At 42.0% G+C, this 14444-nt stretch overlaps 1 protein-coding gene across 1 annotated transcript in view; it reads right to left on the bottom strand.

Annotated features, from left to right (window-relative positions):
* Positions 1 to 13507, bottom strand: part of LOC144686400 (partitioning defective 3 homolog B-like) — an 877073-nt gene extending 863566 nt beyond the window's left edge. Inside the window, exon 1 of the mRNA XM_078551550.1 lies at positions 12374 to 13507. Within this exon, the coding sequence (XP_078407676.1) occupies positions 12374 to 12493 (120 nt within the window). The 5' untranslated portion in view covers positions 12494 to 13507. The remainder of the gene's footprint in view (positions 1 to 12373) is intronic.
* Between the last annotated feature and the right edge of the window lie 937 nt (positions 13508 to 14444).

Below are 14444 nucleotides of genomic sequence, written 5' to 3'. Positions count from 1 at the left end.
CTGGAAAGTGTGTTTGGGGCCCAGGATGGTGAGAAGGGAGAGGTAAAAGGGCAGATACAGCATCTCCTGCACCTGGCATGGGAAGGTGCGTTAGGAAGGGGAGGGAGGTGGACCACATTGTCACAGAGGGAAGTGTCCCTTCGGAATGCTGAAAGGAGGTGTGGTGAGGTGTGGTGGGGGGGGAGGGGGGATGTGGTGAAAGATGTTTTTGATGGAAGCATCACTCTGGAGATGGCAGAAAATTATCCATTGAAAATGGAGGCTGGTGGGGTGGAAGGCGGTGAAAAGAGCAAGCCTATTAAGGTACTGGTGGGTGGGGGAGCGGAGAAGGTGGGAGAGCAGAATTATGGGGAATGGAACAGATGTGGGAAGCCCTGAAAATCATGGTGGAGGGTAATCCTCAGTTGAGGAAAAAGGAAAATACATCAGAAGCGCTGGTAGGGCATCGTCAGAACAGGTGCAACGAAGATGGAGAAACTGGGAGAATGGAATAGAGTCCTCACAGTAAGTGGGGTGTGGAGGGGAGGAAGTGCAGTCAAAGTAGCTGAGTCAACAGGCTTATAATGAATGTTCGTTACAGCTTATCCCTAGAAATGAAGACAGAGAATTCAAGACAGGGAAGGGAAAAGTTGGAAATGGACCACAGGAAGGTGAGAGAAGGGTAGATATTGAATACAGTGTTGATGGAATTTTCCAGTTTGGGGCGAAAGCAGGAAATCACACAGAAACAGCCATCAATGCACTGGGAAAAGGGTGAGGAGTGGAACAAAAAAACCTTCCACATATCCCATAAATAGGATGCATAGCTAGGACCCATTCAGGTTCCCATGGCAACACTTTTTATTAGAAGGAAGTGAGTAGATTCAGAGGAGAAGTTGTTCAATGTGAAATCAAGTTCGGCCAGGCAGAGGACAGTGGTTAGTATTTGGATGGCAGTTGTTGATAATGATTCTGCTATTGCTAGTTACACCACCTCCAGGCACATCTTTTGCTTTTACTTGTTCCCATTGCATCTAATTTTGATTGCACCATCATACGCAAGGTAATTTAATCTCTGTTGCCTTCCACCCTACCAGAGACCTTCCCTTTGTTCTTGCTCCTCTCCCCGCTTTTCCCTCCCTTTGTATTTGCTTAAAATTAGATTATATCTCAGGTTTTTTTTCAGTTATGATGAAAGGTCACTGGCCCGAAATGTTAACTCTGTTTCTCTCACTGCCGATGCTGCCCGACCTGCTGGGCATTTCCAGCATTTTCCTGTTTAATTTCAGATTTCCAGCATCCACAGTATTTTTTTTACCACGAAGCTGTGGGATTGTTGCAAAAATCCAACTGGTTCACTAATAACCCTCAAGGGAGAGAAAATTGATGTCCTTAGTCAGTCAGGTCTACATTTGACTCAAGCCCCCACACCAATTTGGCTGACTCTTAATTGCTCCTTGAACTCACTTTGGCAGCTTTGCCAGTGACACCTATGTCCTGAGAATTAATAAGATGCCAGTGCCACAAGATTCTATTACTGAATTGATGTTGCCAATTGAGAGGTTAAAACTCACCGTGTTTCTACGAGATCCCAGTCTCCAACCTCTAGCACAACAGTTACATTGAATTTACAGCACAGAATTAGGCCATTCGGCCCACTGGTCGATGTTCGTTTTTCCACTGCATGCGGATCTCCCATCACGCTACTTCATCTAACTCCATCAGCATATCCTTCATTCCTTTCTTCCTCATGTATTTTTCTAGCTTCCCCTTAAATGCATGTATGCTATTTGCTTCAACTACTCCATGAGGTATCAAGTTCCGCATTCTAACCTCTCTTTGGGGAAAAAGATTTTCTCCTAAATTCCTTATCACATTTCTGAGTGACTATCTTATAATTACATACTGATTTAAGTTGATGTCAAAAAAATTCACTTCAAATTGTCTCTGTCTGGCAAAGAATACAGCCTTCAGTGCCAAATTATGCTCAATTTAAAATCCTTGTTCTATGCCATCCACCCAAGTATCACACCAAGTTTCTCATTGAGATATCTTCTCCCCTTTCCTTCCTCAGCCTTTGCACCACCGATTTCTCATCCTCGATAATTTGAACTTCCATCTTAACTCTTCTAGCTCTCTTGCTTGAGTTCACTGCCCTTTTTTCCTCTTAAAACCTCTCCCCCACCCCCATACCAACTTCCTTACCCAAATTCACAACCATCCTACTTGAGCTTGCAATCCAACGTTTTGCTACATTAAAGGTGTACCAATGCAAGTTGTTGTTATATCTATGACTCAAGAGTCTAAATTTCTGACAAACACCCATGTTCAAAGGATTCCTTGGTGAAGTCCTGCATTTATTAAGAGACTATGTGGGCAGAGGCAGGGAAAATTCTTTTCAGGGAGATCCAATTTCTATTTGCATCTGTTTGGCCTCATTAAAGGCTTGTTGTTTAACATACCCCAAAACAGATAACCACTTCCCTGGCTGGGGAATCGAGAATAAGGGGTCACAGTTTCAGGATAAGAAGCCGATCATTTAGGACTGAGATGAGGAGACATTTCTTCGCTTAAAGGATTGTGAATCGTTGGAATTCTTTACCCCAAGAGGGTTGTGGATGTGCCATTACTGAATATATTGGAGGCTGAGCTAGACAGATTTTTGGTCTCTGGGTGGAGGGGGGGGCAAGAAAGTAGAGTTGAAGGCCAAGATCAGTCATGAACATACTGAATGGCAGAGTAGACTCAAATGGGGCGTTTGGTCTTCTCTTGCTCCTATTTCTCATGTTCTTATGTTCTTATTAATTTCTATTCAGTAGTTGGATTATTGGCAAAAAACAAGATCAGGAGAAAAATATTTATGCAGCGAACTATGATCTGGAATGCACTGCCTGAAAGGACAGCAGAAGCAGTTTCAATAGCAACTTTCAAAAAGGAATTGGATAAATATGCTGGGCTATGAGAAAAGAGTGGGAAAGTGGTACTAATTCGGCAGCTCTTTCAAAAGAGCCAGAACATACATGATGGGCCAAATGTATGCCTTCTGCATTGTATGAATGCTGTCGATAACTTCCATTAGCAAAATTTAGGGCACATTTTGCAGCATTGGCAGCAAATTGTCAGTGAGTACACTCCACTAACAAAGAAGATAGAGAAGTTTTAAGACTTCTTAAACAAACACCATTCATCTAAATCCTGTATTTAACTGGCTGACTGAATTTCTTCCCCCATTTCAAATGGTTTAACAACAACAATTCTGAAGTGTTACAGAGAGAGCTATTGTAAAAGTATTAACCAATTTCTAAATTATGGCACTGTCGGGCATTTAGGAAAATCTATAAATACACTTTCTATGAAAGAGAGTATATTTATAAAGTTATAATTACAAACCTGAAAAGCAAATCCACAACAAGTGCTGTATCCATGAGCACCAGTGCAGTCATTTCCATTATCTTCCTGTCCTATTTGTGAACAAGTTTATTTTTGTCCATTCTGACCTATAACATATAAAAGGGTTCCAGGGCGATTCCAAAAAAAAGCGTGGTGACTTTCCAAAACGGAAACATTTTCTTTTATCTTTGCTGCAAACCTTCAATTGAATTTCAATCACTATAAAAATGACTGTTTACTCACATTGACAATGTTTCACTCCTTTTTTCTCTGAATTTATGTGTCAGCTTTGCCTCAGTTGGTAGCATTCTTGCCTCACAGCCAGAAGGTGAGAGTTCAAATGCCACCCCAGGGACTTGAGCACAAAAATCAAGGCTGACACTGCATTGCAGTACTGAGGGAGCACTGCACTGTTGGAGGTGCTGTCTTTCAGGTGAGACGTTAAACTGAGGTCCCATCTGCCCTTTCATCTGCATGTAAAAGAGTCCATGGCACTATTTTGAAGATGATCAGCGAAGTTATTCCCAGTGTCCGGGCTAATATTTCTCTCTCAATCAACACCACAAAAACTGACTATCTAGTCATTAACACATTGCTTTGTTTGTTGAGGTTTTCCATGCACAAGTTGGATGCCACATTCCCTACACTACAAATGTGACCATATTGAAAAGTACTTTGTTAGTAATAAAACACTTTGGGATGACCTGAGGTTGTGAAAGGCACGATATAAACGTAAGCCTTTCTTTTGTTTAATTGAGCTGGGGTTTTGTTTACAGCTCCTTTCCTCTCTCAGGAGATTATATTGCTACTGGTTGGCAGTAAGGTATCCAATCACAATGGCCCAGGCATCATGACTATGTGGGGTAGGCTTGATAGCCAGGAAAAGACCACCTGGTCTGTTATTTTGATATGACTATACAACATTGAAGGAGGTTTTATGGTGCAGTGGGTAGCATCCCAGTCTCTGAGGGAGCAGCTCTGGGTTCAAGTTCCACTGCAAGACTTGATAGCCTTGGAAGGTACGTTTATAACATAGCCAAACAGGTTAATTATCAAACTGTAAGTCCTTTCAATACACCTATCGCAGGCAGTATTGCCAGTATCCCGGTCCGCCATGCTTGATGTGGAGTGGCACCCCTCAAGCTATAGCCTCTGGCGACAAGCTAGTGACCCTATTTAAGGAAAAACTAGCTACAGGGACAGACGCAAGTATGTGCTTCGCCTGCCTTATATGCTTCAAGGCTCAGGAGGAGAATCAAGAAGCGGATACAGCCCTGAGTTTCCTGGTAAAAATAACATCAAATTTAATGGGGCTAGCCATTGCTGTGTAAATTGCCCAGCATCATGTGATGAGAGATCCCGAAACTTTTAAAGTCAGCACAAGCCGCTGGATGATTTGTCATTTTGTTGTTAGCCTCACAAAAACGGCAGCTCACCACCAATCTTGTGAGTTTCAACAAATTGCTGCGTTTTTGCTGTAAGTACGAATTAAATTTATCGCACAAAGTTAGTGCTGATACTTAACATGCAAGATCCTTTAAATTACAAGATTTATTTTCCGACATTTCCACTCAACCTCTCCACCCCAGAAAAAGAACAATTGAAACTGTGTCTCCCTGCCAGAAATAAATTGTTATGAAACTTTTTTTTTTTAAATTTACTTTGTTTTTAATTTTTAATCTTTGTTTCTGTCTTCTCTTTTCTCTCTTTTAACCCAATCTTTCTTTCCCTCTCTATTTCTTTCTCTGTACATGATTTGATTCTAAGTCACCCTATTCTCTGCTGTTTTGCTGCTTCTTTCTCAACCCTTCAATCTCATTGGTTAAGGGTACAGACTGTCGGTCCCCATTGCTCATTAAGATTGTCGATGCCTCACTGCCCTCCCACTTCCAGCAAGTTGCAGTGCAAAAAGTTCAAGCTGAAATACAAGGGAAAAAGTTTAATTGTTGACGGCCATGTCTTCAGCTGTCAAGGCCCTATTCTCTAAACTTCCCTAACTAAACCTCTCTGCCTTTCCATCTCTCTCACCTCCCTCAAGACATTCCTTAAACCTACCTTTTTGACCAGCTGTCCCAATATCTCCTTTTGTGGCTCAGTGCCAAACCTTATTTGATCGAGCTCCTGTGAAGCACCTTGGGGCATTTTACTAAATGGTAGATGGTACACAAATGCAAGTTGTTGCCATTATTGTAAATAAGGGGGCATGCCACAAAATGCACCACGCCAGGTAATTCTAGGCCAAAATTTGAATTAAATACTCGTACCTCTTGACCACCAAGCTAGCCTACCCAGCAATCCCAATTAACAAAACTTGTGATTGCATCATCTTTAGATTCCCAGTTAGGTACAAGTGCCAATTCCCTCTTCAAAGAAATGCAACTTGTTTTGAAAATAAAGCACACCATTATAAAAAGCAATCCTGTATCTCAAAACTAACTATTACAGAACAAAATTAACAGCTAGTATTAACTGATTAATATTAATACATCCACAAGAAGCTTAGAGGCTAAGAGTTTGAACTGAAGAGATGGGAAACAGGGTTCCTGAATGACCCCATGAGTAAAATAGCTGTTTAATGTGTCCCTGTGTAACCAGACTCTCCGGTCATTTCATAAATGTACCTAGAAATTGCAACGTAGAAACAGGTCATTCAATCCAATTAGTCTATGTTGGTGTTTGTTTTGCACATGAACAGTAATCCTAATCTTGTGCGCCATTCAATTCCCATATCCATTTATTCCTCTTTCCTTCAACCACCCATCTAACCTGTTTTCAAATGTTGACGTGGCTTCAAATAGGTATTGTCAAGGTTAGCGTCAGGGGGAGTGCGTAACTAATTATTGGACAAGCGGACTAGCCCGTGTTGCATCAACCAAACACAGATCAACAATTTGAGTCAGCTATCTCCCATAACATGGACGAGCTCCGGAAAGCTCAAACTCCAAAACCCTGGTGGGAAAATGATATTCTCACTAGGCCATCTGGTCCAAACAGAATGCAATCTCACCAAGTTTTAGGTGTAATTTGATCCCACCCCACTCAACCAACCTCAATAAAATAGGTGATCAGATCACAATCATTTGTGGGACATTGCTGTGTACAATTGGCTGTGACTTCAAAAAGCACTCGAGTGGCTATAAAAGTGCTTTAGGACATCTTGAGGTCAAGCTATATAAATGAAAGTTTTCTCTTTCTTTACAAAAGTGCCATCACATACAAGTATGTTCAATTTACAAACACAAGATACACAAACCTCTGAGGGGAAAAATAATCTCAGTAAAACACTCTTTTTGTCTGTTTATTATCTTTACCCTTGGGTTACTATTATAATACTGGCCAAAAGTTATGGTCACGTGAGATAGAATAATATGGTCATAGCAAAAGCAGTCCTGTAACCTTCTCAACATTCACCATCGTGTACTATGTGAAGAGATCCATGGGAAGAATTCTCCCCCTGTCGGGGGGGGGGGATGTGCAAGAGCGGGCGCTGGCAGGTGCGCCTCCAATCGGGCGCGCCGCTGTTTTACGTGGGTGGGCCAATTAAGGTCCACCCAACATGACGTCCGCCAGGATGCACTATGCGCTCCATGTGCGGGTCGGGGGCGGGGGTGGGGGGGTGGGGGGGCGGTGGTGGGGGGGGGAGTGGATTCCCTCAGCCGAGAGTGCACTCATCTCCCTGAGGCTAAGTGCTGCCTCAGGGAGATCGGCGCCAAATTTAAAAATGGTAAAGGTGCAAGAGCAAAATTTCCCTGACGTGTCCCCTCATGTGACACTGTCACATGTGTTGGGACATGTCCATCACTGTAAATCACACATTTCTTAAATTTTTTTAAACCCTCATGAAACCTCATCCCACCCCTGGATGAGGTTTCATGCTTTTTCTGAAGCCCGTCAGGCCTCCCGGCCTGCCCGCCAACCCTAAGGTTGGACGGGCAGTTCCATTAATGAGGTTAATGACTTTTCGTCAATGGCCTCAATTGGCCGTTGACAGGTCGGCAGGCGCACAGCTGATTTGGCTGTGCCCCCGCCGACCTGAAAATTGAAATACGCAGGGTGACGTCAGGAGTTCGGCCCAATGTTATCCCACATCGTTTTACATGTTGGCGAGCAGGCCCCCCCCCCCCCATCCCTGACCTAAAGATCCTGACCCATAAGTCTGAGAGTTAAAGCAAGGTAAGCAATCATTTATTCCTTACATGATGATGCTTGAAAAAGATGGAAGGTTTCAATGTATGATAACAACTTGCATTTATACAGTGTCATGCTTTACAGAAGCATAGTCAGACAACAATTCATTGTCACAGGATTAAAATCCTGAGAAGGACCTTCACCAAACAGACTACAGCAGCTCAGGGTGGCCCATCACCAACTACTGAAAAGCGACTCAATATGGACAATAAATATCTGTCTTGCCAGCAACACTCACATCCCAAGAATGAATACAGCTTTTAAAATTGACTCCATTTAGCTCAGTGAGTTTACCAATGAAGAGCTGTTTGCTTGTTCTGCGACACAAGCAAGGCAATATCCAGCTGAAGACATTTTAATATTTAAACATCTCAGTTTCTTAATCCTTGGAGTCACAGTTCATTATCAAATTGCTGGAATAGGCCTGTCTTGAACTTCAGTGTCAAGCTATTTAAGGATTCAGTCCACAAGATGTAGATTGTATGCAGCTCTTCTGACCATGTTTTTAAAACTCAATATGCAGGCCACACTGCTTTGCAATCCATTGTAGTTCATCACAGTCCTGCATTTAGACTCATTAAGACCCAAGTCTGGCTTTGTGTGCCTGTCAAACAAGCGTCTTCATTTGCACTAGAATCGTGTGCGCAAATGGACTGACCTACTTTTGAATCGAACAAAAACAAAAGCATAGGAGCAGAGAAACCGCTGCCACGTGCAGCTCGCTGGTGCAAAACCTTGTAAGTGGCTTCCAGTCAGGGGTAAAATAAGTAGGCACAATTTGGATATGGATTTCCTAAGCAAGTGCTAATGCAGTTTTACTCTCAAAGTCGGCATGAATAGAATCAACCACTGATAGGTTAACAAAGTGGAGAAGACATTAGTAAGACCAGATAACTGATACTGTGCAGTACAACAACTTATAGTAGTGGTAAAGCAACCCCAGGTAGCTTCACAGAAATGTAATCAGACAAAAATCTGACACCAAGCCACATAAGGAGATACTAGGACAGGTGGTCAAAAAAAGAGATTACAAAGAGAGGGAGCGGAGTGGCAAGGCCATGAAATATCTGAACAACAAGAACGAGAATTTTAAAATTGAGGCATTGCTGGACCAGGAGCCAGTGTAGGTCAGTGATGATAGAGATAATGAATGAGAAGGACTTGGGACTCCTTGGAGTTAGGAGATGGGCAGCAGAGTTTTGAGTGATCTCAGGTTTACAAAGGGTGAAAGATGGGAGGCCGTACAGGAGAGCATTAAATTTATTAGCAAACTGGATAAAGAAATTCCAGGAAAATATATTTGTTCCTAATGTAAATAGTTTCCTTTACAGTAACTTACATGCAGCTTTTAGCAGCATGTGGATCCGTCCTCACCAACATATAAACTGGTGAGCAGTATACTTCCAAACAACATTGAAGATAGTGTGAATTTAATTATTAGTGTGAATTTAATTATTTCCTGCACTGTCCTTTGGTTACGGGGTAAAGGCTCTATATACTTTACTAGAAACTGAACTTGGGTTGTGAAGCACAAGATTTTCATCAACCTAAAAAAGTCAGAAAGTAATTTCCCCAAAGGCTCAGTTTGTCCAGTGAATAGCTTATGCACACAGGAAGGAAAGGCCTCATGCTCACATCAAGGTGAGATCACTAGATAGAAAAAAAAGCAGTGGCAATCCTGGCTGATTTGTCCTTCTCAAACCAGAAACCACCAAGACCAATTACAGGATCTCTCTGCTAATTGTGCAAGGAACAGGATCCAAGTTCAATCTCATCAGAAAGCCCAGCAACATTCTCAGAAAGCTCACACATGAACAATGACCCTTGGGCAAAATAATGAGAGAGCAACCAGCATTTGTGGAATTATTTCCCTGCAAAGGCCAACCACCAACTTCAAGAAAGATGGTGAGGAGAGAAAATTGATGGAGAAAGCCTGATGTCAGATAATTATTTCTTGGCAGTGTCTGTTAATCAGATCAAGAATCATAATCCTAACAACCATTGGCCACGGTTTTGTCTTGAATAGGCAAAATTCCTGTGTCCACAATAGAGTATCTATTTGGCAGCATTCAACTTCAGGATGCTGCCAAACAGTACATTACAGTTATTTTCACAATTTCACAAGAACTTAAAATAATGTGATTGTCAAATATCTTCCACTGCATTTTAATATTTAAGAAAAAAGAACAATCTTCGAAACCAGATTTGAAAAGATTGTGATGGGTTCACAACTGTGAAGGGCAATATTACTGTAATGTAAAATCACTTTCGCATTGTTACTACAAACACACACTTTTTCATCCAACAAAACTCTATCCTTTCTGATCATTATGACATTGCCACTTATGAAGCCTTTCTGTGCGCAAATTGGCTGCCACGTTTCCTACAATAGTAACTACACTTCTGAAAGTACTTCATTGGCTGTAAAGTTCCTTAACATGTCCTGAGATCATAAAAGGTGCTATTTAAATGCACATCTTCCTTTTGACTTCTTATTTACAAAGCCTAAACTAATACTGATGCTACCTTGCTGGTCCTTACTCACCCTAGCAACCCAAGTTAAGCTTGCTGACAAACATCCACTTTCACGTAGTTGCAAGCAGGTAAGTTCATCATTTTACACACAACCTTTCACCTAAGCAACAATGGTACATACTACAACCCCTCCCCCACCTTAAACGAGCTTATATTTCACCCCTTTCCTATTTCTACTTAGTTCTGTTGAAGGCTCATGAGGACTCAAAATGTCAACTTTGCTCTTCTCCACCGATGCTGCCAGACCTGCTGAGTTTTTCCAGGTATTTCTGTTTTTGTTTTGGACAATCCAATGATTTGTGGTCATTCACTGGCAAATTCTATTATTAACACGACAAGGTATTCAAAGGTTTTGTCTGCTTCATGTTCATACTACTCAATTCATCTATTTTTCACATTCAACAATAACTTGCATTTATTTGGCACCTTTAAAGTAGTGAAGCATCTCACGACATTTCACAGAAGCATTACCAAACACAATTTGACATTGAGTCACATAAGGGGATATTAAGACAGGTAATGAAGTAGAAGAGGTAGAAGAAGCAGAGAGGCTTAGGTGGAATTCCAGAGTTTAGGGCCTATTCAACTGAAGGCACGGCCACCAATGGTGGGTGATGGAGATGGTGAGATCATGGAGGGATGTAGAACTGGAAAAGATTATAAAGATATATGGGGCCTTGGAGGGATCGAAAACAAGAATGAGAATTTCAAAATTGAGGTGTTACCATATATTCTTGTCCATTTTCTGGAAAGTGCCTGGTGTTCCCAAAACCATATATATATCACACACAGATATGTATACATACACATATATATATATATATATATATACACATACATATATATATATATATCTCATTGTAATTGAGCTAGCACTTGAGTTAAAAGAAAGGTTCTTTTTCTGTTTGAAACTTGTAAAAGCTAAGCAATCATATACTACAAAATCCGGACTTTTGGAAAAATCTCTCTCTCCCTTCAGGTACCATGATCTAAGATGGCATTGGCAACCATGGACCTCCATGGTAATCTTGCTCTAGAGGCATGAATCATCTTAGTTGGTGGTACATTCATCTAGTTTGCGAGGCTCTTTAAAAAGATCATTTTTTGTCTACCTCGATCTCTTTTACCATCGATTTTTCCCATCAGCATCAGACTTTCTAACACATGATTTGGTGCTGAAAAAGATCAAGCTCACCTAAAAAAAAGTTTCATGTTAGAATGAGAAAGCTTTGTATTTATATAGTGTCTTTCACAACCTCAGGATGTCCCAAAGCACATTACAATTAATGAAGCACTTTTGAAGTGGAGTCACCATTGTAGTGCAGGAAACGTGACAGCAAACATGCTGACAGCATGGTTCGAAAAACAGCAATAAGTGACCAGTTTCAGGTGTTGATTCAGGGATTGGACCAGGTCACCAGGAAGGATTTCCATGCTCTTCTTCAAAATAATATAATGGGAACCTTGACATCCACCAGATAGGACAGACGAGGCCTCAGTTTAATGCCCCATCTGAAAGATGGCACCTCTACCACTGCAACATTCCCTTAGTGCCGCACTGAAGTAGCAGCAGCCGAGGTTTTGAGGTCAAACCTCTAGAGTCAGACTTGAACCTAAAACTTTCTGACTGAGCCGAGAATACTGCCACTCAGTCAGAAGCATCAAAGTTAGTAACATTTTTGAAGACAGATGAGTAAGACAACACAAATCTGGTTTTATATACATTTATAGTTTCACCTGTTGCCAAGTCCAAAACTGCCAGGTGAAGGAATGCCTGATAACACTTACTTTGGCAACGTATCAAAACTCTACCAGTAAACATGGAACATTAAAAAAATAAAGTGGTATTGTGAGAATGACACCAAGAAACAAGCCTCTCAGTGTTAACAATGACTGGATCAGTTTTGGGAGTTTAAAAAGATGACCTATAAATGTCCATCACTTTTGGAAGTAAGACTGTGGAGTTCACAGTCTCTCTAAGTACCTGAGGGGAATAGCAGAGATTCACTTAAAAGGGGGTGTATGAGAAAGCAACAGAAGGTTACAATGAGAGGGTTAGATGAGATGCCAGAGAAGGCTCACGTAGAGCATAAACACAGACATCAGTGTCCATACAGTAACTATTATTCAATATGTAATTTTCAGTGACTATTAAATCTCCCTATTCACAGTTAACACTTTCAGGGCCGCCATGTTGGAAGGCAATCTGTCAACAGGTAAACATTGACTCTCCCCTGTTTACTTCAGTTCAAGAGCAGTGTTGGGACGTCCACCTTCTTACCTTGGCGGTGTTCTTGCAGTACCTCTGCACGGCTTGGTGGACGAGTTGTTGGACGGTGAGGGTCCCGTCCCCACAAGGCACGACGATCCCAGTGCGGCCGAACTGCACCGTCACCTTCATGGTGGCGGCGGCTGGTAAGAACAGGTGAGTGGTCCCCGCGCGGTTGCAGGTGAGCACAGGTGAGTGGTCCCCGCGCGGTTGCAGGTGAGCACAGGTGAGTGGTCCCCGCGCGAGCCGGCGGGAGCAGCACACCTGAGCGCGAAAGACTGCTCGCTGGGCTCGCTAATAACAATTAGATCCCCCGCATAGTTACCATCCTCAGTCAGAGGGAGACAGGTGAAACTGCTTACAATTTATATCTTTTTTTAAAAAGTGAAAATTGTGCTTTAAATATATTTTCATCAATTGAGTCTCTTCCCCTTCATTTGCTTCCAGAAGATCTGTGAATGAGATAAATGCAGACAATATATATGTGTGTATATATATATATATTCCAATCCTTAGGTCCTTAAAGTCGATGGAGATCTTTAGTTGTCGTTTATATTGTTAATAATGTTGCTCCGGTTGATTTCCTCTGCACCCTACAGGTGCGGTTTAAAGAGGCAGCCCCGCTCCCTCTTGTCTCAGACCCCACACGCCGCCGGAAGGAATAGACTTCCTTTTCCCAGGTAGAACAAGGCGGGTGAGTGGGAACAAGGTTTGACCGGAAAATGGGAAAACTTTCTCCGGCTGTCTCTCAACACCGAGCCACGTCCAGCGCAGCTCTTGTGTTCCTTCTCGCTTTGAGCGCACAGTCAAGTAGCAGAGGCTGCACTTTGCTTTCCAACGCTGAAACCTCCTTCCCTTCCTTGTTTGCTCCCTGCCCGTGACTCTTTTTTCCCTATTTTTCCATTCTCCTTTTCTTCTCTCACAAGAGTTTCGAACCCCAAATGGGCGCCGTCGTTTCGGATCTGTTGTGAGTTGTTGTTGTCCCTCACTCACCTGGGGGAAGACTCGGCTCAAAGTTCTTTTTTTTTATATATATATATATTTCCCACCTAAAACTCTTCCACCCGAGATACTTTCACTTAACTTTCCCTCTTTCGTAGCAGCAGCGGCAGCAGAGACACCAGGCCTCGGTCGATCGATCTCTCTGTGAACGCTGTGCTCTGCTCTGAGGTTAACCCTCTCCTCGCCAGAGCTCTCCGTAACTCTGCCCAAATCGGAAACAGTCACCCTGGCAATCGGCAAAATCAAGGGATTGACACTAAAGTTGCAAAACAACAAAATGCTGAAACTGCAAAATATAATTCAAAGAGAGTGGGAATTGTGCATGTGTTTAATGCTAGCATATATTTCAAGTATTGTGTGGAAACATGAAGGTAATCCATATCTACAATTGGGTTAGATTATTCACAAAAGAACCATAGGGGAAAAGAGATTATTTTTTTTCTTATGCAGAGAGTTATGATGATCTGGAATGTGTATGGCCTGAAAGGGAAGTAGGTTACATCATAACGTTTGAAGGCAGAAGGAGTAGGCTAGTGGGACTAATTGGATTGCTCTTTCAAAGAACTGGCACAAACAGAATGGGCTGAAGGGCCTTTCTTTGGGCTGTACAATTCTATTGCATTTAAAATAACCAGCACCTGGGAGTGATTACAAAGCCTAAATCTGATTGAAAGGGTCAGATGATGTCATAAACCATAAGGGCGCAACTTAAAAATTAGATTACTCTCTCATCACTCCAGGGAATGTTTCTTTTTCTTTCACCTCTCTGTAATAATGAAGCAGTGTTATTTCCCAGTAATCGCCAACAGATTGAATTTCTGCAATCTTGCTGTGATTGTCACAAATCAGCACTCAGATCTGTCATTGGTCAAGTGCGAGTGATAAAAAAAAAATTACTTTAGGGATTAAGGGGGAATAACTCATTAAATTTAATTTGTTAATTATACATGTCAATTTAATACTTCAATAAGGTCCCACAAACTGCTGCGTGATCATGAGCACGTAATCTCTTTGAGCAATGTTGGTTGAGGGGTAAATGTTGGTCAGGACATTAGGGAGACCTTTCCTGCTATTCCTGTCC

The sequence above is a fragment of the Cetorhinus maximus genome, chromosome 11, assembly GCF_964194155.1.
Source record: "Cetorhinus maximus chromosome 11, sCetMax3.hap1.1, whole genome shotgun sequence".
Classification (NCBI taxonomy): Eukaryota; Metazoa; Chordata; class Chondrichthyes; order Lamniformes; family Cetorhinidae; genus Cetorhinus; species Cetorhinus maximus.
The sequence above is the reverse complement of the archived record's forward strand: the minus strand, read 5'-3'. Positions and strand labels throughout refer to the sequence as shown.